The 25,789-nt window shown below is 36.4% G+C and overlaps 1 protein-coding gene across 3 annotated transcripts in view; it reads right to left on the reverse strand.

The window, feature by feature from the left end:
- Positions 1-25,789, reverse strand: part of astn1 (astrotactin 1) — a 400,574-nt gene that overhangs the window by 258,551 nt on the left and 116,234 nt on the right. For all 3 annotated transcript variants that reach the window (XM_041992000.1, XM_041991999.1, XM_041992001.1), the window contains 3 exons: positions 16,064-16,148; positions 13,778-13,852; positions 8,048-8,185 (listed from right to left, as the gene is read on the reverse strand). In XM_041992000.1, the coding sequence (XP_041847934.1) occupies positions 8,048-8,185; positions 13,778-13,852; positions 16,064-16,148 (298 nt within the window). The remainder of the gene's footprint in view (positions 1-8,047; positions 8,186-13,777; positions 13,853-16,063; positions 16,149-25,789) is intronic.

The raw sequence follows: 25,789 nt of genomic DNA on the forward strand, positions 1-25,789 counted from the left end.
GTCCAGCAAGGTTACATAGATGCCATAATTCAAAGTAAATAAATAAATAAATGAATCACATTATCAAGAGGAACCTTATACCCATAAGCCTCCCCTTGGCAAAGCAAATTTGTTCGGCACAACACAGCAACTAGACTATCATTCTGCTTGCTATGACGCTGGACAGGAGAGGCAAAGAAAATAAATTACTGACTAGGTAGAAGTAAAGTAAATATAATACTCTAAAACACCTGCTGATGTCCATCTTTCTTTTCTTTAATCCTGACATTCTGACTTAAGACACAACTAGAGTTATGGTGCTCATGAACGAATCGATTCTTTAGAACGGCTCTTTGAAATGAACGATGGGAATCAAGTCACAGCTGTGAGCTGTTCATTTGTGAGCCATTTTTTTTATATACAAATTTTCCACGCTGCCTTTATCACATGTATGCCATCATAGGAGTCTGAAGTCCAACGCGCTCCATTCATGTGAAGCTTCTATGGGCAGAGAGTGTTGTTCAGAAACAAATTCTGAGTTCTATCTAAAGCATTTATTCAAATTTGCACTGATATTGCTCAGGTTTATTCTTTCTTTCTTTATATTGTATTTTATAGTAAATTTTATATAGGTAATTGTTATTATCATTATTATTATTGCTTGTTATTCCTATATATCATTAAAAATTACAACAACAGACTAATATTGGTGGGATGTGTAATTTTCGATAGTTCTGATTCAAGTCTTACCTTGGAATTGTTATTAGTGATTATTTTCTTGATAAAAGTTAGTAAGTTAACCCTGACTGAATTCTAAAAAAAAAAAAAAAAAAAAAAAGAACGAGGCAGTCTTTTGAGTGACTCTTTGAAAGGAATGGCTCCTCAAGATCTGACTCCCTTCAGAGAGCCGTGAATCCCATCTGCTCTCTGGTAGTGTGGAGCCAAAACTGCTGGCTGTTTCAACAGAGACAGCCAATCACATCAGCAAGAACTGAAAGGAGCAGAGCCAATCATATCAGCTGAAACAGGTTAGAGGGCGGGACTTACAGCATATGTACCTTGCTGCAGATAACGTAGAGAGAGGCCTGATCACAGGACTTGATAGTGACATGTCTCCACCACCCCTACCCTTTTCTGTGCCTTGGTATTGAATCACTCATCTTTTGATTAAAAACAATTGACAACTGTAAATATTTCGTTTAGGCCAGCGTGCATCTACACACACATAAACACCCAGAAACAACAGTCTGGTTTAAATCCTCTATTTGCTCGTAGTAAAATAGTCAAATGTACAGCTGGTAGTAGTGTTGATTTAAGAATCAGAAGAAGAAATTTGTCTATATTTGTTCTGTAATAGAGGATCTCATTTTTTCATCCAAAGGGAGGCTCTGTCAGACTTCCCGCTCCTGGCTTTTAACCAAGAAGCCAAACTTATTTTTCATTTGGTCTCCAAGGATTACGTTTTTGTTATGGTTATGACAAAGGTGAATTCTAATTGCATCTCAATGATAGAGATGATCATTCTTCCTGACCTCACTTTTTTCACTATATACATAAAGGATTTGCTACTTCTTGCTGCGGCAATGTACTCTTGAGCTGAATAGAAATCCCAGTAAGTGCAGTTTGTCCACCATGTCTTCCCCTTATGTAACAAGAACAATGACAGTTAAAGCAAAGGTAGTGGGTCTTTTTCTTCTTACTGATATAGTAACAAATGTCCACTGGCAGGCAACAATTTAGATGTTTTGCAGGCATTTTAAATCAGTTTGTTACCTTTGGCTTATGTCAGTCACAAGCTTAAAATATAAACTTGTCCATGTCCATCCCATCAGTGGCTTTGACCAGCTGTGGCCTAGGAAGCCCATTAATTAATAACACATACAGCTGGAGCCTTTGATGCACATGCTTGTCTGTACAATTCCTTCACTCACAAGTCATTTGCATCAAATTGGTGATATGTGCCTGTTAACTAGCACTATTTTTCTTTTTAATTTTGCTCATGAATGCTTGTTAATTTTTCAGTTCTGATTTTAATTCAGAAAGCAGCTGATTAATAACCACAAAGAGACACTGGAGCTCTTTTTTCAGACTTAGTTCAGTATAATGAGATAAGTCAAATGGCTCTGCAACTATAAGAAAATAAATCTTGTCTGACACTCAATAACATCCTTTATGTGAGCAGTTAAAAGTAACAGTTTATGTTTTTTCACTTTTATTTCACAGCCATTTCTTACAGTTTATTTCTAGTCTAAATACTGTTTAATATAGAAAACATGAAGGGATCTCCATCAACTTTGTTTGTACAATTCACCAACTGGTGCTGAGCTTCAGTCATAGAATCCAGAGCATCCTGAGTCTTTATGCTACAGCTCAAAGAAAGTCATATTACTCACACGTACGTTGTATGACTGTAAGTTGAGCAAATATTGATGAAAAAAAAAAAAAACTCTTCACTCTTCACTGAATCATCCGTACACTGATTGTGTGCACATAGATAAATGATCCAAAAAATAAATAAATAAATTAAAAGCTCTACAACCTTTACAACCTCTACAAGGAACAATCGCCATGGTTTTAAGGAAGTCGCTTTAAAATCTGTAAAATCATTTCTGGAATTTCTGTCTAAGAACAAAAATGACAATGAACATTTACTAAATTAAAACTAAGTTAAAACATGAAAACATTACTAAGTTAAACATTTTTGTGTTTTTTTTTTTTTTTTTTTGGTGTAGCCAGAAAGATAATGCAGTGGATCAGTGCAGAAATGTAGAAGTAAGAAATGACTAAACTGTAGTCAGTATTGCAAATGTTTCTGGGCTATACGCTAGTTAGAACTGGAGTAAAAGGTGTTACATCCAGTGGATTGTTTATATGAAGAGCCACATAGTGGAATTATTTTACTCTGTAGTTTTACAAACTTCAATTGGCGACATAGCCTTACTGGTTTGGGAACTATCTCATCTCGAATGTGAACAGCACAAAAGAAGGTGGCTATAGATTTAAGGAGAATCAAGAGCAAGCCAAACATAATTTCCACCAGATAGAGTCTTAAGGTTCTGGTCAATTACCTGGGTGTTTAACTTATAATAAGCTGGAAATGTAACAATGAGGTAGTCTACAAAAAAGAAGTGTACAGATTCTGCTTCTTTATAAAGCTCAGGTCCTTTAATTTTTGCATGCTTCCTTGTTGTGGAGAGTGTAATTGGCTTCGCAGCCATCTGTTGTGGCAGCAGAATCAGAGCCAGTGACTTGGAAAAAATGAATAAACTGATAAAGAAAGTTGGCTCTGTGCTGAAAACTTTCCTGGAACCACTAGAGCTGATTATATAAAGAGCACTGTACACCTTCTACACAATATAATGATTAAACAGTAGAGTGTATTCAGTCAGAGGCTCCTTCAGCTTGGCTGCAACACTTAACATTACAGGAGGTCATTTGTGCTCATAGCTACAGCTCTATGCAATAAGAGCTTACAATGTCTAATAATTACCATTACCTTTTTATTCATGCTCTAACATTTTCTCTTCATGCACGACAAAGATTATTCAGTCTGCATGGTTACAGCTTTACCCTTATCCACACTAATATTGTCCTGATTTTAAAACCTAACTTTAAAAACTCCAACACATAGGGTTTTGTCCAGAGATAAACTGGTGCTATACACAATAAACCAGCTTAAAAGCTGCTTTAAACTAACTTAAAGTGCCATTTACTTAAATTATAAAAGAAAAGTTTAGCACATTCTGTTGATGAGGAGGACAACTGAGTTAATATTTTAATCATAGTTCCCATCAGACAATACAGGTTCAATTTAAACTCAATTTGGGAGATTTAATATTTTATTTGGAATAGCTAATGTTACTTTAATCAGCAAACATTGTTATTTTGTCACTGTCAAACATGGTTCTCCATTTACCAATTTATCTAATTCAAACTAAGAGTAATATGGTGTTTTGTTTTTTCATCTCGTGTCCTTTTTGTTGTCGTTCTTACAAAGTTGCCAAAATAATTCATATATGGACTATCAGGTGAATAACAGCTTTCATGGAGGTTTCATCAATATAAGCCAGTTACAAGAGAAGAGTGAAATAACCAGGGGGCCAACAGGTGAATGCTGCTGTCCCTGTTGTACCCCCCTTCATTTCCAGCCACTGCTATTTGCCTTTTAGGCCCAAATCAAATTTATCCTTTTCATCAGTCATCAGCGGCTGTTTCATGAAAGCAACTGTGTCCCACAGCCATTACATATAGAAACACAACCTGCCACATGTCTACATCAACTACATTTATTCTAAAGTAGAACAAACTCCTGCAAACTATCCTGGAAAATAGAATGTTATCCTTAATGTTTTAGTAACAGACCCTTTTTTCCATGAATAAATAGATAAATGAAAGTATAAAAAATAATAAATCAAATTAATAATTGGAAGCCATCTTGACTTGGATGTGGCTGTAAGGATTTGAAAATGCCACATATGAGTCACAATGCTGAATTATCTATAACTTAAGGTCAATGTGAGTCTATCTATTACAAAACAATTATAATTGCACATTTTATTAAGGATAGGCTTGTGGGAACACTTAACATAGAGTTGTTTCTCTTCATGCTAAAAGACTCTAAAACCTGACCAGTCAGGTTGCAGACAGAGAAGAGGTCCTGGAGTGTCGGGTACCAGCAATAGATCCTTTGAGCCCTGTGGGTTGGCTTTTTTTTGGTTGGGTTTGCTTTTCACAGATTCCATCAGATTAGCATCTGGGGAGTTTGGAAGCCACATGAACACCTGAGGGTCTCCGTTCTGTTCGTTTTGGGCCCTTCTTAAACAGTTTTGTCAGGGTGACTGCTGTTTTGCCAAGGGGAGGTCTGTGCTGCAAGAAAGCACTGGTGCCATGTGGATCTAAAAATGCAAAAATGTTTACACTTATCCAAGTGTCAATGCAACATCCATTTATATGCCAGGATAAAGATTTGTTTGGTCTACCTCTTGTCCATTTAACCCTGGTATTAGACTTCCTATCTATCATTAAAGTTGTGAATTTCAGATTTCTAACTGCTACCACTGTCCTAAATTTGGCTTTTCTCTTTGATTTACTTCTTCCCTGATTTAACAGGAATCAAAAACCTTCACTCGCCCTGCAAAATTTGAACACAGATTATACATTTTTATACATTATACATTTTTAACATAACTGCACAAAAAAATAAGAACGACAGCAGCAGAAACTCTGAATTCAAAGCGGCATTAAAAAGACATAAACATATTTGATTACACTGCAGTAATGTGACTTCAAACACATGTTTCTGTAAAACATATTAAGAATTTGCCAAATTTCCCTCTCATATACAGTATGTTCACCATATCACATAAGCATTTTTGCCTAATTATTAACAGTGTATTCACAAGTAAAATAGTTGTACAGTATAGGCAAATTCTGTCAAACACCTTATGTTTCATGGTATTCTTCATAACATAATCACATCTTCATACTATTGTTACTGTACGATTATTTTCTATAGCAGGTATCCCAGGTGTTCACCTCTAACTCTGCATAATAGAAAAAATAAAAACTCCTTGATTGCCTGCAGTACGTGCTAATGAGGAGAAATAATGGGGATGTTCATGTGAGCGAGACTAATTTTACCTGACATCATTTTTACAGGGCTAACGACCATTGAAAATTAGGGCAGGGTCTGAAACTATATTAACATGTAGAGAGGGCATATGCCAGCATAGTTTTAAGGCATCGCCCACTACTAAACACAAGGACCAACCTCTAGTCTGCACGCTAATCCTGTTTGCCCAACAATATGGAGCTCCATTAACATTCTCTGTGATCAATAATGCCTCTGACCAATGAGCAAAGTAGCTCAGCAACAAACTATTAATAGTACTCTGTTTAACTTCGTCCATTTTCCGTTAGGCATCACTTTCACAGCTGGAATGGATTTAAAAGGTTTGTCTTACTGTAGCGCTCAAAATCATCATCATGCCCTTGATCAGAATGCTTTATTGACTAAACTGACATGTTCGCTTGATAAATGTGTTTACTGTACTTGTATGTTTAGAGCAGTTTAACACGTGTCCATTGTTCATTGTGTCTAAAAATATCATGAAAACCAGAACGTGGATAACATAGCTGAGTGCTCTCCTATTTATTGTTCTTGCCTCTAGGAGACTCAGGTCACTTTATCTTCCTACACTGCTCCAATGTGCCTCCTCACGGTCCGACAGTTCTAGCTGTTGCGTGAAACTAAAAGTATTTCTGCACTTCAGTTGCATACTATATTATTTTCTAGACTTTATAAACTGCTGTAAATATACATTTGCACATATTTGGCACTTACCAACTTCTCTTTAGTCTAGGGAATGGAATTTCTTACCCAGTCAGTACACTTTATGCCAACAACTCACAGAGCAGTCTGCAATCTATTGTGTCTCTGTCCCTGGAACAACAGAAGAGCCAATATGGCCGACACTTCATGTTTTTGCAGCATTGCTGCCAGTCTGTGTTGATGATTGAGACAGTGGGGATGAATGGGAACTGACAGCTACTCTATGTAAATGGACAGCATTTCAAGAGCACTTTACCTGTCTGCCTGACCACAAATCACATTCACACCTACAACCTCACACATACTGTATATGTATATGTATATGTATATAACATTTTAATGTTGATAATGTCTTCCTCTTTTACCTGTAAAATAATTATTTATATATAAACATGAAAAAATGAGAAACACCTGCTGAAGCTGAGCTGTGACTTCATGCTATTGCTAATTAAACCTATTAATAGCTATGAAATAACAGCATGTTTTCCCAAGAACTTGTTTTTTTCTGTCTGTGTTTGTTCCTGCAGATGTTTAATCAAAGCTCATAATTATTTACCAGCTTTGAGCAAGTCTGTACACTACAATGTGGGAAACCGGAACCCATTAAAAACACTCAAATTAATTGCTGCTAGCATGTGTGCTGACACATTTATATATAGTGTTTGTTGTAAACACACACTCACATACTGTATACAGAGAAGAGAACTTTTCATTATTTAACGCAATTTGAGTGGGTCGTAGGGGACAAGGCCATTTTATGTACAAAAAGGATTCATAATCTCCTAACAGACCAAAGTTTTATATTCAATTTATGCAACATGTCTTGGCTGTCCATATAATCTCTATTTTGAGTTTATACCGAAATGATAATCCTGGTTCTTTTATAAGAAAATGTGTAGTGTTAGGGCCCAGCACAGGCATGCACATTACATTTCTAATGAGAAGATTATATTATTTGTTTCATATTTATCGCATTCAGATGATGATGATTCACTAAATGCCTGCCTTGTTATGAAGACGTCTACTTCTTGACCAAATGATGCCAAGTTAACCACCCACTGCTAGCAAAGCAAAGCGGGTAAATAATTATGTAGCATCACAGATGTCGGCTGGGTCCAATTTCAGACTGCAGCTTTGTTTTTGGCTCACTTACGGGTCTCTCTGCAGTCCAGACACAAACACAATCATTGCTAACAGAGCAGATTGTCTTAGAAGTTATGAACCATTTAACAATCGAAATGCTGTTTGTGGCTTGGAATTACCAATAATTGTTATTTTCTTATTTTTTTTCTTCTTTTTCTAACTCCCTTTTCCACCTATGATTCATTAAAATGGATTTTGTGTTGGAGCTTAAAATTTTATTACCCTCTTAATCATGACCTCTGGATCAATCTTACAGGGATGATTAAACCTCACTGCAACAACAGTAAAAAAAAAAAAAAAAAAGAAGAAAAGCTGTTGTTGTTAGAGAAGAAAACAGAGCTGACGGCTGTATTTTGAGGGATAAAAAGGGCATAGTTGTTAGAGATATTTAAATATGTATTCATGATAAATTCTCATCTGTTAAATAAAACAGAGTCGACAGAAACTACCAGTGATGCTCGTTTCCTGTTCAGGTGACACAGTCAGAAGGATCTAAATGCATGAATCAAACCTTTTTATTTCTTTAGTGAGAGTGCCTTTTGTCATCTTCAAAAGTAATATCCAAGAAAAGTGGTGTTACTAAATGTCTCCCACCTCACATCCACCGCATCCTCCATCACTGTCATGTCTGTCTTGCATTTGGCTGATGGGTTGATGGCGAGCTCGGCAGGGGGGATCACGAAGCTTTTACTCAGTGGCAGCCACATTCCTTCTCCCAAGGTGTATGTGAATCTGCAGAAGGACAACAAAAGTTACAGGTGGACACTTTCAGTGTAAGAAATAAAAAAAAAAAAAAAAAAAAATATATATATATATATATATATATATATATATATATATATGTATGTATATATGTATTACTGATGGGCAACGATTAAAATTTTTAATCGCGATTAATCGCATGACATGCTGCGATTAATCACAATTAATTGCATCGTTATGCTCAAAATGTCTCTTTCCTTTAAAAAAAGGCCTACATCTATAAAAAGAAATGCAGTAAGTTTTGGTTTACAAACACTACATCAGGGGTCTCCAACCTGCAACTCTGGAGCTGCAAGTGTCTCTCTGGACCTTCCACAATGCCTCTAAATATGTGGCTAAAATATTTTTTTTTTAAATCTATCTTTCTTGTCATTAGGTTGGAAACCATGGACTTTTTTTTCCTTTCTTTTACATCATTTTTCACAAATATCTACATTCCTTAGCAGAAAGTTTGTCTATCTTCTTTTTTTTTATAAAGGTTTTAAATTTTCCTTTATTTTAAAACCTTAAAAATGGAAATAAAAATGTGGTTCTTCAAAAATAAACATCCTATGGTGGCTCTTCATTAAAAAATATATATTAACTTGCCTTTTTGAAAAGTCTCGTAACATTTGCGTCTCTAAAGTAGTTTTATTTAGCTGGCTGAGGGGAAAAATGGCTCTTTGGATTGGAAAGGTTGCAGACCCCTGCACTAAACACATAAACAGGTTTAGCAGCAATTTTCAGATAAAATATTTCTATATATATATTTATAAAATCACATATTTATGACAAAGAAGGATGAAATGTTCAGGATTTACTAACTAAAAGGTAAAATGTTAGCAGGATGAATTTAAAGCTGTGAAGCTGCTTCCTTCTAAACACAGAAGGAACAATATGTGATGAATATCAGCATCAGGTGAACAGACAGAAAGCAGGATTAGAATCTCACAGCTTCTAGATGGTGAGGAGAGAGAAATATTCACAATATGCACAATAACTTCCATCCATGCACCTTCAGTGCTTCATTATCCAGATTTCTGGCCTATAATTTATCTAAACTTTAATTTTCAGCCTCCGCTACCGGGAGTTAAGGGGTTAACATCTCGTGCCGGGTGTAACGTCAGGTCTGTAGATGTAAATCTCTACGTGTGGTATCCACAGAAAGTCCAGAATCTCAGCTACCAGCTCAGTAAAACCATTTCTGTCACCAACAAACACAGTTAAGACAACAAATTATTTAAAGTGCAGCTACACAAAGTCCGAACAACATGTAAACACAAATTATGTCTCCCCGTGTCCACCCCACAGCATGAACATGAACTAACGACTCCTCTACTGAAAGCTCACATCTCACAGATTCCACAGCTGGAAGTTTCATCTCGCTATGACCAAGATTCACCGAACCAGAGGCAGAAGAAGACCCGATTTATGCTTCACGTTTGTAAAAGTCAGAAAGCATATCTTACCTTTGCTGTCTTGCATAAATTAAAACCGCATTTTTAAAAAAAAAAAATAATAAAAAAGTTTCCCGTCCAAAAATTACGATGTTCTGTCCATCTGCATGTATTTTGACAAAGAGAAACGTCGGTTCTTTTTTTCTTCTTCCTGTTCCAGACAGAAAACATCTCTTTATTTTAATAAATCCGCTCTCTCCCGACCACGTCAGATGCACCGCTGCAGCAGGGAAGAGAGACATGGACGCCATGTTTCTGTCATCAAAGCCAGCGGCCAGAAAAAAAAAAAAAAAAAAAAAAAAAAAATTAACGCGTGATTAAAAAAAAATATATATTTATATATATATATATATATATATATATATATAAAAGGAAAAATAAATGAAAAAATTAAATATTCCTACCTCTTCAGTCCCATGAAGAATTAAAGAGTGCAAGACCAATACAGCTAAACTTAGTGAAGCGTTAGTTGTTTGGTTAGGGTTAGGAGCTGAAGATACTTGTTGAAGTACGTGACAAAAATCATGGTGCCTGTTTACATGCTTTCACAGCCCTTACAAAGCACCAGTACGTCAGGACTAGGAACGACCATAACTGTGGTTTGTATATGTAAAATCTCAGTATTATTTCTAGCATTTGTGATGTAAATTTATTTGGTCTCCATCTGTCTTAAATTTGAACAACCTAAAAGATTAGAGGGGCGGAAATCAAAATAAGGATGCAATGTCTTACACAAGCATCCATTGTGTCCACTAGTTTAGTATTCTAGACGTGATAACACTGAAACACAAAACACAAATGATGAGTTACTGATTAAGATCAGAACAGGAGCAATCATCTACTTTCCAGAAGTTCCAGCTATGTAAATATTTCTACAGTTCTGAAAAGAAAAGAACAAAATAACTAAAACCTATGAGTACATCAATGAGAAGAGAGAAAAGCACAACTTTACCCTCAAGTGTGACTAAAACCAGTAACCTCATGTGACCTGCAAAGCTCACCAACCAATATACAAATACTACGGTATCATCAGTACTGCAGAAGTGGAAAACTTAAGCTTCTCCCTTCATTGCATACAAGTACATCTACTATTAAGACCTTTTCTATTAATTGTTTTACGTGTTAAAATGGAATCTTGTGTCGACCGCATCTTAACTTCTGATGTTTAAATGGCTTTGTAGATATAACTATCTTTTAATCTCGTTGTACATGTGTATAATGACAATAAAAGGCATTCTATTCTATTCTATTCTACCCAAGAACAGAACTACTTATTTCAACAGTTACACCCAGGTCTTCTCTATCTAGCATCTCCGCACAACTCTATCTGACATCTGGTTTTGTTAAGTTTAGCCTACTTCAGGATACAGAAATCTCTCAGATCCTGAACTCCTGGTGACATCTTTCACTGGGCCCTCATGTTCCAGTCCTCAGCTTCCAAACTTTAAAACATTGCTTTCTAGAATTTTGACATCTCCTCCCCCTCAAAAAAACAAAAACAAAACAACAACAACAAAAAAAAAACAAACAAACAAAACAAATTAAATAAAAGCTGAGATCATTAGGCTTATCTTCTCAAACTTTAAAAAGTCAAAAGTTTCTTCTCATCCGGGAAAAAAAAAAGAATTACCACGTATCAAAATAGCGATTTTTCATAGATAAATATCTCCACTGCATTACTTAATTAAAGAATAATAAAAGTTATAGCCTCAAGTTGGTTAGAGATTATTTATTTTACTTTTCAGCAAAGTTATCTTTTTTGCATTAATCTTTCTGAAGCAGAGGGACACTGTGTGTTTGTGGATGCAATGCATACCTAATGAGGATTCCTGACAAAAAAAAGCACCAATAAGAGTTTCCCTGCGGACAAAACATGGTGATGAATCTGTAAACAACAGATGTCTCAAACAAAGGCTTTTAATTTTTTTTGATTTGTGATACAATGAATATCATCAATCTTTAAAACACTGCAGATGAAATGTAATAGTTGGAAGTTTAAGTTAAACAGTGATGCAGATTAACATCAAATGCATTACTAGCACTGATGAATAATGTATGAATAATACTTGTAATGCAAAAGAGGGGAAGTTGTTGATTAAATGGTTAACAACCATTTTTATGCAGGCTAAACATATTTCCTCATTTTAAATTGTTCAATTTGCATTTAATAAAATGCTAACTTAGCATATGAAAAGGGCAGTGAATTGTAAGGGCTGCGTGCACTACTAGTCACTTAAAGACCAGAGTGATGAAAACCACTACACAAACAGAACATTCACTTATATCAGCCAAATTACTCCTTTTGTTCCAAAGTCAATTTCAAGCGGATGAAAGCTGCTGTTTTTCCTTTTAATGTAGAACATTTGGTTCTAGTGAGTTATCATGAGCTGAAAGCTTAAGCCAGTTCTAGTGGGAATTTGTACAGCAGTTGTGCTGATATTCCCTGTGATGCAGCATGACGTATAAAGGTGACAAATCTTGGACAAATTAGCAGCCACTTACCAAGCAATGTTTTATAATGGACAACTGGGGACTTCAGCACTGCTACAAGACTTATTTGACTCCCCCTATGAGAAGTGGAGGTGGAAAAACGAGGCGTTCCCATGGGAAATATTTGCTGTGAGGAAAACATGTTTGCAGTCCTCAGAGAAAGTTCCTGCAGCTAATACCACGCTGATAGCAAGTGTTGTGTGTCTGAAGCTAACCCTCTGCGTTTGTCTCTTCCTTTTTTGTTTGCTCTGCTTTTCCTGTAAGAATGTATCTGCTTTACAAAAGAAAATAACAGCTAAATTGCTCTCTGACAGCTTTCTGGATTTCCAGGTCTTTTAAAAATATGTGTAGCGTACAATCATTTTATGGAGTTAGCTGGAAACTAAACTAGTTAAATTGGGATGGATAGCTGGGTGAGAACAGTCTGAGAATAACATGACAGAGCTGTACAGAGGGGGAGAAGGCTTCTTCTAAAGAACATGCCAAGAGGGAAGGCAATGCTTCAAAGTATTTACAGGAGATAAAGTGTGATGGCAGTCTCCCTATTTGTTCCCAACAGACTGTCCTAACAACCACAACAGAAGTCTGCATAAACTGTATGACTGTCTTTTGTATTTGCAAGTAGTAACCAAACTAATCTTAATATTTTTTAGCTGCTGCATTGCAAAGTAAGTAGTCACACACTTAATAAAGACAGTACCTCAGTAGCTGATAGACAAGTCAGAACTTGGGAGAGACAATAAACCTAAAACATGAGCTTTTGTCCTGTCATGCGATGTGAAGAATTTAAAAGAAGGGCGCGCTGAAAGAACAAGCATATAATGACCAATGTGTGTGTTTAAAGAAAGGACAAAAGTAACACCTTAGCATTTTCTAAACCACCACTTTAACCATTAAACTTTGATTTTTCTGAGTTTACAAGCTGCAAATAAATACACCAAAATTTCTTGCAGACTTTGTTGGATCCCTTCCAAAGTAGTAGATTTCAACAAGGTGCAAGGAAAGTTCACTCTCTCTTTCACATCAGCTCTGACTGATTTAACATGAATCAGTTCTCTAGTACGGGTGCAATTTAATCCTTTGCAACACTGGTATGTTTAACACAATTAGGGAGTAGTAGCTTTCTGACATATTTTGGTACAGATATCAAGTTAAAGGAGCTATCCATGGCAAAAAACTTCGCTAAGAGGGCAGAAACTCTTCTCAGTTGTAAAATTTGTATGAGTGTCTTTTAGGTCATAGGTCTGGTTTTAAAGCATGTAAATGATCCATTAAGCTGCTCTCACCAGGCTATTTATTTATTTTAAAATTTTCCCATTTAAGGAGTGTGCACTGCTGAGTTTTGAATGAACTCATGACATATTTTTGTTGCCTAGCCAGTGACTGGAAACTGGATAAACAGCATTTCCAGCACAGTAAAAACAAAATATTTTTAAAAGAAATTAGCTGTTTATGTGTATATATATATATATATATATATATATATATTATTGTTTGTTTGTTTTGTTTTAAAACCTAATTGTGTTTATTATTTGCTGCCTATATCCCTCATACTCATAATAAGTTATGTGACTGACACCCCAAATAAAAATGTTTTACATCTGGATAAAACACAGTTTTATGAAGTTCGTCTTACCTGAAAATACGATCAGAAGGTTGTTCTCCCATCACAAGATCAAAACCGCGCTGGAAGATGGTGTAAGGCCAGGGACTTGCATGAAGAAAGAATAGATCAGAGGGAAAGAAAAAAAAGAAGAGGAAAGAATAAAATTGAGTGTTAGAATCTAAGCCAGAGAGGTGTTAAATATTTTAGACTACCCATCCTTCTAATCCAAACCATCCAAAATTACAAGCCATGTCTACCCACCTTCCTCCCCATCTTCCAAAGCTCCACAAATCACAAACATTTCAATGAAGCTTTGTGTAAACATGCATAATAAAAAATGTATTTTGCTGCAGATGACATGCAATGTGACTTTGCCTCATATCTATTTACCAGGGGAGGGGGTGAGGAGGGGGTGACAGGATGAGACAGAATAGGAGAAAGACGCAAAGGAAGAGGAACAAACAGAAGGTGATGGAAAGAGCAGATGCCGGTTGAAAAAGGAAAAAAAAAAAGGGGGACAAAGAGTGGGAGCAAGAGTAATGTCAAGGGAAAGAGACGAGCGCCAAGAGGCAGAAGTGAGAGAGGGAGAATGATAGAGATTAATGGGAAGTGGCAGCTCTGGGACTAAATAGTCTGCAAAGTGAGAGTGCAGGAGGGGGGCTGACAAGAGGCCCGATGTCATTCTGAGCAAACTCCTTCACTACTGTAAGCAAAAAGAACATCGGGAAGAGGGTAGCGTCTCCACGCCACAGGCTGCGGTCATTAAACATTTAAATCGCCCAAGGGTGCCCACTCTGTTACACAGTGACAGGAACACAGAGAGAGGAATAAGATAAAGCATTACACAGTTGGGTGAGCTAATGCAAATGTTCAGAAGTGTAATAAAATATAGACCAACATCCACATTTCGAACATGGCGCGGATGCAATAAAAAAAAAAACTGAAAAAAAAGCACATGCTCTGCTCTACCTGTTGTAAGCTGATGCTGTTTCTCGCCATTCTCACCATTACCATGTTCACCCTTCCTGAGAGGTTTTAAGTGGTGGTAGAACACAGTAGCAATCCACAAAACATAATAAAGCCCGAACCTTTCTTAAAAGGTATCCTGTGGAGTTTTAAGCCTCAAGCAATTCTATAAAGCAACCTGGTTACAAGTGGCACTTGTCCATGTGTGGCATTGCACGTCTCTTACACGTCTTTGCAGAAAAGATTTTTTTTGCACAAATCATCATGGTATTAACTTTATTATTTTCTCTTGTGAAGTTAAGAGTGTAGGGTCAGTGCAGGTACTTTTCTGTTTATTAATCATGTTTTTTTCTGGCTTGACATGAAGTTCTTGGGACTGTAAATAGTCAGACAGTAGTTGACACTATGGCAGCTGCTGCAGATGAATTTCAAGGACATTTAAAGGCAAAAATTTGAACCCAATTAAATGTTTATTTTACTTCCTGGGAGGTTGTCAGCAGCAGAATATTTCAATTTGAATAAATATACCAAGTCAGCCCTTTCAACCAGTAAGGAAGTACATTTAAGCCCAATCTCAAAAGCTGAACAGACCAAGTAGCAAGATAAAAGGCCTGCAAATGTAGCCACATTACATATTACCCAACATGAGAAGCACTGGAGATCTAAGATTTTAAACAAGCTGTGGGCACAAACTCTGAATCAGTGATGGATTTTTTTCATTGATTTTAAGAAATACCATATTGAAAAATGAGGTTTAGTATTTGGCCTTTGCCATGTTGTTTTTTGTTGGAATCAGAAGTTTTGGATAAGAGGGGACAGCTGGAGTGATCTTTGAAAGAAAGCTGAACAACTTTGATGACTTTCATAATGACATGATTGCTCAAAGAAACTGCACACATAGTGTCCAAATTACATGCATTCCTGTTTGAAATTATTTTGTTTTTATTTGAAAATAACATTTAATATTATCCACAGCAGATATGTACAGATGTACCTACTTAGATTTACCTCTCCCGTTCAAACACCAGCCAGTTTCAGCCACCTTGTTGAGATTCAGCTGCAGTGATTGGCCTTTGCTGGCTATTCTAAAAGGTTTCATCTGTATATAATTAATGCAAATGTAATTAATGTAAACAACTAATAAGCTGTGTGAATGTCTATGGACTTTATGTGATCTTGCAATATCATATGCTTTCAAACATTAATTGGCATTGACAACATAATCTATTTTAATTCGCCCAACAAAATCATATTTTTTTTACTTGATCTGAAGGACGGTTCTCTTGTTCTTTCCTTTTGTCATGATAATGAGCAATCACAAACCATCACAGGTCGATTATCACGACTTACCCCTGATTGGGCCCCCACTCACTGCGGATGCAGAGATGCTTGTGAACAGGGTCCTTCATGTAACCATCTAGGCAAAGGCATTCTCCTGCAAACAAAAAAGGCAGTGATTTAATCATGTCTTCCTCAGAGTGGGGACTTTTTAATTCCCCAGAAATTCCTTTTGCTCCTCTCTTATCACTCTGAGAGAGCGATTCAACAGAGGATCCTCTTTAGGCATTCAGAGCACTCATGATCATCTTTTATTTCTAACAAGGAAGTCCAAGCTGCCCCCAAAAAAGAAGTTTTCAAGCAGGAACATGTGCAATCTGCTCTAACACTATGATATAGCTGCTCTAAAAATTGCCACAAATAGCCAAAGGCAGGAAAAGAAGATAATAGCACTCACCACTGTCCAGCATGCTAGTAGATGGTTTTAAGCACACTGAATGAAACATTTGCTCACTACTGTTTTTTTCCTTGTTGAAAATGGATTGCTCTCACTTTGCACATGCTTTAACCTTAACACTGACTTAAAATGACCTATCTGCTTACTGTTGCCTGGAATTTCTTCTTCACCAGTAAGCTCCACTTGCAAAGGCATCACTTTATTTGAGATGTTGTAGTGACATGAATCAGGATACAAATAATGGTTACACAGCCTGGAGGGTTGTCAGGGCAACATCAGGTGACTGATGTTTGTTTTTTTTGTGCAAAGCAGATATGTCCTTCACAAATTATCAGTTTCATCTGACCATGTTTTTACATTATTGGCCTTTAAAAAAAGTCTCTTACATTAAAGATGGAGGTTGTGGATTGATTTTGCTCGTCTCCTGTATACACTTAATTAAATACACCTCCACTTTATGTTTGGAAGTTTTGTCCTTGGGATGAACCGGTATTTTTTTTAGGTATGAAACAGAGGCAAACTGATTAGTTGATTCGGTGCACTGATGTGGTCATTCAGCGTAAGCTGTTTTCAGTTCAGTCTTCAAACCAAACAGAGCCACAGAATCTGCAGAGAACCAGCTTAAACTACAGAAACTTGCTTTGCAGCCAATGATAAACATCCTAGACGACAGCTCCCATAGGAGAATCAGAAAGAGAAGATTTGCTTTTCTGTTTTCTGTGCTCACCTAAACAATTAATAGTAAAGAAAAACTGTCAATAAAGCTGTTCCCATTCATATAATTACCAGGTTTTGCTGTGCGACACTGAATCAAGATTAATACTCTGAGTGAAAAAGCATCCCATTAAGACTACATGTTAATCTGCAGCTTCTTTGAAGCATTTTTAGTTTTATGTCTGCTGTTAAAATTAAAACATCATCTGACACAATTTCAGTGTTTGTGTCTGTGTGTGTGGGTGGAGGGACCATATATGATATTTGATATCCCCCCAGCCAGGGAACTGCAGATGTAAATTAGCCCAAGGCTACCTCTGTACAATGCATCAAATGAAAACACTTGTGTTTGAAATTGTACATGTCTCCCCGCATTATCATCCAGAGAAGTTTAAGAAAGCATCAGCAGATTTATTTCTGCTGATGATCACACAGAGATAAATCTAGATGTAACCGGATATTTCCTCTTGCAGCAGTGCTGGGGATATTTAAGGTTACTGAATTTGTTACTAGTTCTGCTTTTTTTTTTTTTTTTTTTTTTTAAAAAAAAGGGGGGAAAAAGTGGCCAAAGGGGGGTTGGAAAGTCACTAAATCTGGAGTCAAATTCTTTAATTTAGCTACAGGGGGTTGCTAACTTGATAGATATTTTAGGGGCTATAACCACTGCTGCTTCAAATCACAGTTCTTTTAAATCACAAAATACAAACTAATCCTTCCTTATAACATGTGGTTATACACGAAGCCTAATCTTCACAGTTCCTGAAACACAAAACAAAAAACAGCTCAGGGTATTAATAAAAGCTACAACCGCTTACAATTTTTATTTTTAATTAACTAACAATTAACAAGTTTAAGTAATTAATCCAAATATATAACTCAAGATGATGAGTGTGTTTTTCACATTGATCTGACAGGTTCTAATGGGTAAACACTATAACCTGCCTAAACATAATGTGATGAGGGCAGATATTACTCTAATCATCAATGCAATCATATTCTAAGAATACTGTTTTCTGTGGTGCAGATTTCACCTAATTCACTTAGCCATCAGCCCAAAGGCCACATTTTATGGAAACTATAAACAGGTGACACAGAACATCTGTTCAACCTATAAACTGAGGAACAGCAAATCATGTGAAACAGTAGCTCTACACTACGTTTAGCACCCCATGTGTGGTTGTTGGATTGGGCATGCAGATCAAGTGATGTTGGATACACAGGAATACAAATCTCTAAAATGTCCAGTACCTCACCCGTGGGGCATAAACATCATTGATGCTCCATGTTGGCATCAAGCCTGTTAAAGAACAGCAGAGCATCAGCTTATTGTTCTGCTGTCAGCTCCCAGGAGAAATGTCGGCATTGACTTTGCTCACTATGATTGATGGGGGCTCACCTTTGGTTTAGAGGGTTACCCAGGGGTAAAGTGTACAACATGCTCTCTTCATGCTCAATGAGAGGCAAGTGAGAAGCACCAGCCCCGGGCTTTTATACACCCTTGTTAATGGAAAAGGTCAGCTGTCAGTACCTGCCAGGCTAAAGGAAATCACATTCACTGGTTCTACTGTTCATGGTACTAAAAAATGACTTGAGCAGTTTTCTTTCTTTTACATTTAATCTCATAGTTTTAGTAAAAAATAAAAACTCTGTTTGCTCTTTAGTTGAGTCAAAGCCGATTCAATGACCAGGTTTTAGTGTTGCTGGGGATCAAAACAAGGTTTTGAGTCAGAAAAAAGGAAAATGCCATTTTGCTGTGTGCAAAGAATGGCAGTTTGTCAATAAGAAATATCAAGACAGAACTCAGAAATATTTCCTAAATCTGACTTTCTTTTTTTTTTTTATCAATTTACTGATTTGAATAAAATCTAAAACAATTGTGGATGTTTTTTTAAACTGGTTTAAGCATCAGTCGTATAAAGATATTTTAAAACACACAGTTGCTATGTCTCACTGCAAAACAAACAACTTGCACCTAAAATCTGAAAAAAAAGGGGATCCCACAGCTGCTCTTTTTTCCTGTCAAAGAGAAAATACTTGTTATAAGTATGTTATAGGTGTTGTAAGTATGCAAAAGATGGTCAGCATTATGATTTAATGTGATTTATTAAAGTGAAAACGAAGAAGACCATTCCATTTTGAAAGCTCCTGTATCATTATTTGGTATTTTTGTGTAATATCCCCTATAAAACAGTGGCATTATAAAAATGTGGCAAAGTCAGCTGATTTAGACTAAATTTGACTATACGGTAAATTATGTAACATTTCTAAAATGAGAAAAAACTTAATATGATCAAAAAATAATAATATTTTTTCCTTTAATTAATCATTTTCTTTATAAGAGGCTTCCTCCGACCAGATTGTAAAAAATGTGAGGGGCTGAATCTGCGGCGCTGTGACGACTGAAAGTGAAAGACAAATGCTTTTGTGGAAACAACCTGCAGTTTAGCAAATGTCAAAGAATCTTTTGTCATCGTTGAGTGAATTGTGGCTTTTGAGTTGAAAGATTTCTTTTGTCTTCTTTCTTTTCCATAAAATGTTATTTGAAAATTTTAAATCCATTATTTTTTTTTCTTCTCTTTTTTCAGCACCTCAACATGCAGAATCTTTATAACTGATCTGAGATTGAAGTCGACTTAAAAACACTCACCATTTCATCCTTGCCCAAATTACACACCTTGCTGTTCTCATCCGACCTCGTGTAGCTATTCTTGCAAAGTGCATAATGTTTTCTAAAACATCCTTTTAGTAAAAACACGCCTTTTCTTGTACTTTTCATAATCCTGCTGCTTTACCAACACTTTCCCTGGCAGAAGTCCCAAACTGCAGATGCTCCAAATATAATTGCTATTTTTCTGCTTTGTTAAACTTGAAAAGTTTCACACAAGAGAACTAATTTTAAATGCCAAGACACAAACTCTGTCCAAAGAAACCAAAAAAAAAAAAAAAGAAAAGAAAGAAGAAGAAAACCAATGTCAGAGCAACAGCTCAGATTTGTCATGCATCTGCAGAACAATGCTAAACACTTTAATTGCTATCTTTCTGCTCTCTCGGGTCATGGGACTCAGCTGAAGCTTGTTTAACAGCTGCAAGGTGTTACCGCCCCTAATGGCTCAATTTATAGGCACAGAGTCAGATTCCAATCTTCACATTTTATTTTCACTGTTAGACACCTTCTGAATCACATCGCTGTATTTAGGTCAGCCAGGCTGAGTAAACATACAGATCGCCCTTCAAAAGACTCTTGATCTTCTGTGTGGGCAGTGACGACTGCGCCCTGATCCTGTGATTTTATTTTTTTCCTCATGCACTGTTGTGTCACTTGTGCACAAATTATTCAGCTCACCAAGCAGATAACCACACATTGATCCATTATGCAGTCATATTAATCAAGCCAGTATGTTATGATGTGAACACGTGTCCCCAGAGGCATGACTTGCCCCCTCTGTATATCATAAAAGTCCCACACAACCTCCAGAGCAGACAGAGGGGAAAAGAAGGTGGTGAAAACAGCCTGTAAACGTCAGCGCCCAGGTTTAAAGCTGAGCAGGGAGGGAACCACCGTGTGTTAAAGCATCTGTTGCCTCTTTTAATGTCTTGCACGAGCAGCACTGTTACTGTCACAACCCATCTCACTTTTCATCAGTATCTTCCGCAGCAGAAAGGAGGATTGGATTGAAGCTATCTATAGCACCTCTGCAATCTGCTTTCAGCCCACACAAACACTTTCACTCACTTCTATGCAAACAATGTCCTGCTGACAAACCCACACAGAATTACATATATGAGATGTGGCTTTTAAATAACATGACTAATACTTTAATTTTTATTTAAATAAAGAAAACTCCATATTTGTGTTCCTTCAATGCTGCAAATAGGTTGTAAGAACTTGAAAAGGTAGTAGGAGCAAAAAGAAGCAGCAACTGTGGCCAAGAAAGATGTCAAAATACTTGACTACAAGCAACATGGAACTTTTCTCTTTTCCCTGAATTTAAGTCTGCATTTAAGTGAAATTGTTTCTGTTCCAGAAGTTGAGAAGATAATGTTAACTTTAATGCTTCCGGGTCAGGATGCAATTAAGTCTACTTTCAGAATGGGAAAACACTAAAGGGTTAGCATATAAAATGGGTTTGGGTCTCCTTTGAGTCAACCATAAAGCTGCAGCTCCTTCTTGATGCAAATGTTCTTGATTAGTATGGAATTAAAGAATTAGTGTAAACACTAAGGCCTTGCTGTAGGACCATATATCACTTGAAAAAGTGGTTTGCATGTATGAAGGGGGCAGTGGTTTAGGAAATTATTCCACACAAAGATGGCTCGTCCAGCTTTTTCATTCATTCAAAGGTCTCAGAACTTACTCTGCATTGCCTTGGGGAGAGCTGGGCTGCTAAATAATGGATGCAAAATAAGGAAGACATTTCCACTGCCTCAAATGTGAGATTTCTCCCTGCACTCATTAACTAAATTCTGCAGTGTCTGAGGCTTTGTGAGAAATCAGGTAAAATTAAAATGTACCATTATATCCATTTTTTTCCCCTTATTCACAAAAGCAATGTAAACAAATATTGGTGCTTTGTATATACAGTATATATACAGATTGAATTCTCCTAAGTTTCACTAGTTTCCTCAGCCAGCTCATATTAACATGCACAGACATCACACACAATTTGCTAAAATCAGAATGCATTAATGCATATTTAACAATAAGCTGTAAGCTACTGAAAATCAGTTTCTATTTTATTCTTCTTCAGGCTGTTTGTATGTTAATGCAAGATGTTTAAATAAAATTTTAGAATTTACTAATTTGCTATAAAATTAAATTTTGCACACTTTCTGAGCATTTAAATGTTTACAGTTGAATTAGTCAGACATTTGCTAAACCTTGGCATACGTCAAATCGTTTCTTCTAATTTTGCCATCATTTCTAAGTTTTAAAGTTTTAAAAGCCTCCTTGTCTTTGAGCTTCACTCCACTAATTTTAGATGGGATGTAGCCTTAGACTTCAAAATGATAATGCCTTTTTTTATGTTAACCATTTCCTAACCACTTTGCTAATTTGTTCCAGATCACTGTTGCCTTGATGAAAGCCTGCAGGCAATCTAAAAAAAGAATAAGAAAAAAAAAGAAAAAGAAAAAAACTTGGCACTGGGCAGAGCTGTTTCTCCCAAAAAGATAATAAACTGAAACAAAGAGCCAAAGTGGCCAAGACGAAACAATATGGAGGCATGCAGAAACCTTGTCAGCTACTTTGTGAACGGTTTGATTGCTTAAATAAGATTTTTAATTACAGAGAAAGTTTCTGAATACAAGCACAGATGTTTTCAGTTATTTGCATGTATCATTTCTTGTGTTTAGAGTTTCTGTCTATGAGTGCAGATTTATTTCTTGGGTCTCTTGGGGCTCCAAGCAAAATTTTACAGGGGGCCCCTCCAACCAGTGTTCATCGCCCTTTTATTTACAATATTGTATACTTGTAACAATGACAATGACATGTTAATAATGTTGTCTTTAAAGGTGTTGTTTTTACAGCATTAAACTCTACAATTGCACATTTTAAATGTTCATTCACAGCTTTCACGTCTTCTACTGCTTTCTACTTGTTTATTTACTATTTTCATTTAATTTAACGGGGCACTTAAATGTAGTTCCAATACAGAAGGTTAAACTATGTGCTGAAACCTGAATTATGACTGTTTAGAATTAGAGTTACAGCTAATACAGCCCATACATAAGTAGTTTTCATGGACATGGAAAATAAAATATAAACACCACTTGCACACAGTAACTTTTATCCAAGAACTTTTGTACTACATATCAGATTTCTGGCCTATAAGTTCTATAATTTAAAATTCAAGTCTTATGGCTAATTTTAACTAGACAGCTTTGATATTTGATATTATCCAAGTTATCTGTTTTTATTTTCAGCCTCCTGACACCCAGGCAGTCATCAGGAGGACAGACTGAGCTGCTCTGAGCTTAATTAGCTTCTGGATTATCTGCACTACTTACCACTTCTCTCTTCTTTACTGTTCCTGTTTTATATCTTCTCACTAAAACTTCTTATTTTTATAAACCTGCACCCTCCTGTTTGTTTAGACATACCAGTACTTGCAGCAAAACCGAGAGGTGGAGGGTGGGGCCCCTTTGAGGACTCCTGTGGTGGTCAGCCACTGTCATCGCAAACTCTCCTCAGTGTCACTGCTCTGTCTTCATTTAAAGCTAGTTGGCCCCTGGAGGTCGCCTTCTGGCTCGTGGGCCCAACCATTTGCCTGGTTTGCATGTTGGCAAGCGGCGCTTCTGCATAGGTGTCTCGGACAAGAAACTGAGCCCCACACTGTGTTATCACACTTTCTTTTATCAATACTTAAGACACAGAACAAAATAAGCAAATTATATGTAAATAGCTTTTAGCGGTCAACTAAAAAATCTATTTACAAATCCAAAGGATGAAAACCGTTATCCATCATTATAAATCAAAACTGGAGTCTATACAGTAACATTTCAACATGCAAATGGAGCAGCTTTCTGTAATAATCCAGATACATACAGATGAGTTATGTGAGGACTGTGTTTGCTGAGGCTAATGTTATTTCAGGCACACAACATAATTCCTCATATTTAATTAATCTGAACCTGAAATTTGACGCATTTTTCATAAAGGAACCCTTGTTTCTCAGGCTCTAATGTGATGTACACTGCAAGACTTTTTTTCCAACTCTGAGCCAGAACTATTTTTGTAAGTGAGAAGATGGATCTTTCTTTTTCCTTTTTTTAGTCATGGTAGAAGTTTACTCTCAACACCTCCACACGAAGAGAGAATGTGTCACATTTAACACTTTACTTTGAAACAGTTGGCTGATCAAAAGAGCTAAAAAAGAGAAAAATAAGAACTCATCTGTGATGAGCAATTATTTAAAGGCTCCCATTATTATCTCTGAATTTATTGGAAAGACATCCTTAATCGCCTTGATAATAACAAAAGATAAACTGAGAATAATCCCACCAGTGGAGGTCTTATTAATAATAAATGCTCAAACGATTGAGGACATATGTGGTAGGATTCAGTTTGCAAACTAAAGCTTTCAGACTAAAGTGTGTCTAACTTGTTTAAACGACAAGCTATATTACATTATTCTGTTTTACAGGCTCCCGATTATCTTGGTGAATTTGGAGGCTGGAAAGATGAAAATGAATTCATATGCAGAGGAGTGATAAAGAGCCTGTTAAATAACAACATGTTCTACTAACTAATGTTCTACTATTCTGTTTTACCAACTCGATGGTCTCATCATGTAGAATGTGACTGTGGTTTGCATCATGAATAAAACATTATGTACAGTAGTGGCACATGGTCCTCATTCCTCAAATGAGGAGGACACAGACTAGGACTACAGTAACTAGGCATGAGTTTATTTAAAAAGTTGGCGAGCTTAGCTTTTATCAGTGGCTAAAATGGAAGAAGGTTTCATTTTTATACATAATACATTTAATGTGTAGTTTTTCTGCTTGTAGTCTGTACAACTGAACTTTGTGAATAGGAGAGTACTGTACTGTTCCTCCTTCTCACTATTCCCCGTCTCACACAGTCAATGATGTCCTATTATCCAATCTAAGAAAACTAACAGACAAGCTGCTTTTCCTTTACATAAGTCACAAGTAATACATGATGCTATCTCACACATAATATCAAGCCTACTTATATCAAAACAATTGATCAGTCTTCTTCCTGAAGTATTACTCTGGCCCTGTTACTTGAAGTGTTTGATCTTCAGTATTGCATAGGTTTATAATTAGATTTCATTAGCATTGCATAGGTTATGACTATATTTAGCTGCAGCTGTAGTAGTCTGCTATCTGTTAAGATTCAGTGACTTCTAGGCTCTATATATGGACAGGGTATAGGTTTCTTGTAAGGGTCCATATATAGTGTCTTATGTTTCTATTTGCAAGTCTCATGAGTGGTTCCAGATATCAGCCTAGGAATTTTCTTTGTTTGTAAGGAGAGCTGATACAGCCAGTGGGATTCTCTACAATTGGCCCAGAGACCTCACAAATTTCTACAGATCTGTTTAAGATGTCACTTTTTGTAATAAATCTCACTATTAATCTTCAGGCATCTGGAGCTTTTTTTTTTTACCTCCCAACCATCTTTGTCACATCATCTGCTTCAAGAAATTCACATCAAAATGGCATCACTAACTAAAAAGAAGATCACTTCATACTCCTTTGCAGCAACTTGAAAATGAATAAACAAAATGCAACATAACAAATAAAAACATCTAACTGGTTAAAAATCCCAAAACCAGTTACTACAGCTACAACAGAAATAATTTTAGGTTTGTATTTTAGAAAAGAAAATGTGATGACAGCTAGAAGACAAGGGATGTTTATTTTAGATGCATCACGATACAGATGTGGGCGATTCAGAATCGATGTAGAAAATGTTAAAAAAAAAAAGAAGGAAAACAGCAATTAAACTCTAAATTAATAACAAAATGTTGAAGGCGGAACTCAAAATTGCACAAGTGTGGCGCTCGAACTGTCTGTGCCAAGCATGTAACAGACACGATGGCGGGGCGTAAAAACCGACACCACCTGCGTCAAAAGCTAGCGTGTAAGAGCATTTTGGT

The sequence above is a fragment of the Melanotaenia boesemani genome, chromosome 8, assembly GCF_017639745.1.
Source record: "Melanotaenia boesemani isolate fMelBoe1 chromosome 8, fMelBoe1.pri, whole genome shotgun sequence".
NCBI classification, from domain to species: Eukaryota; Metazoa; Chordata; class Actinopteri; order Atheriniformes; family Melanotaeniidae; genus Melanotaenia; species Melanotaenia boesemani.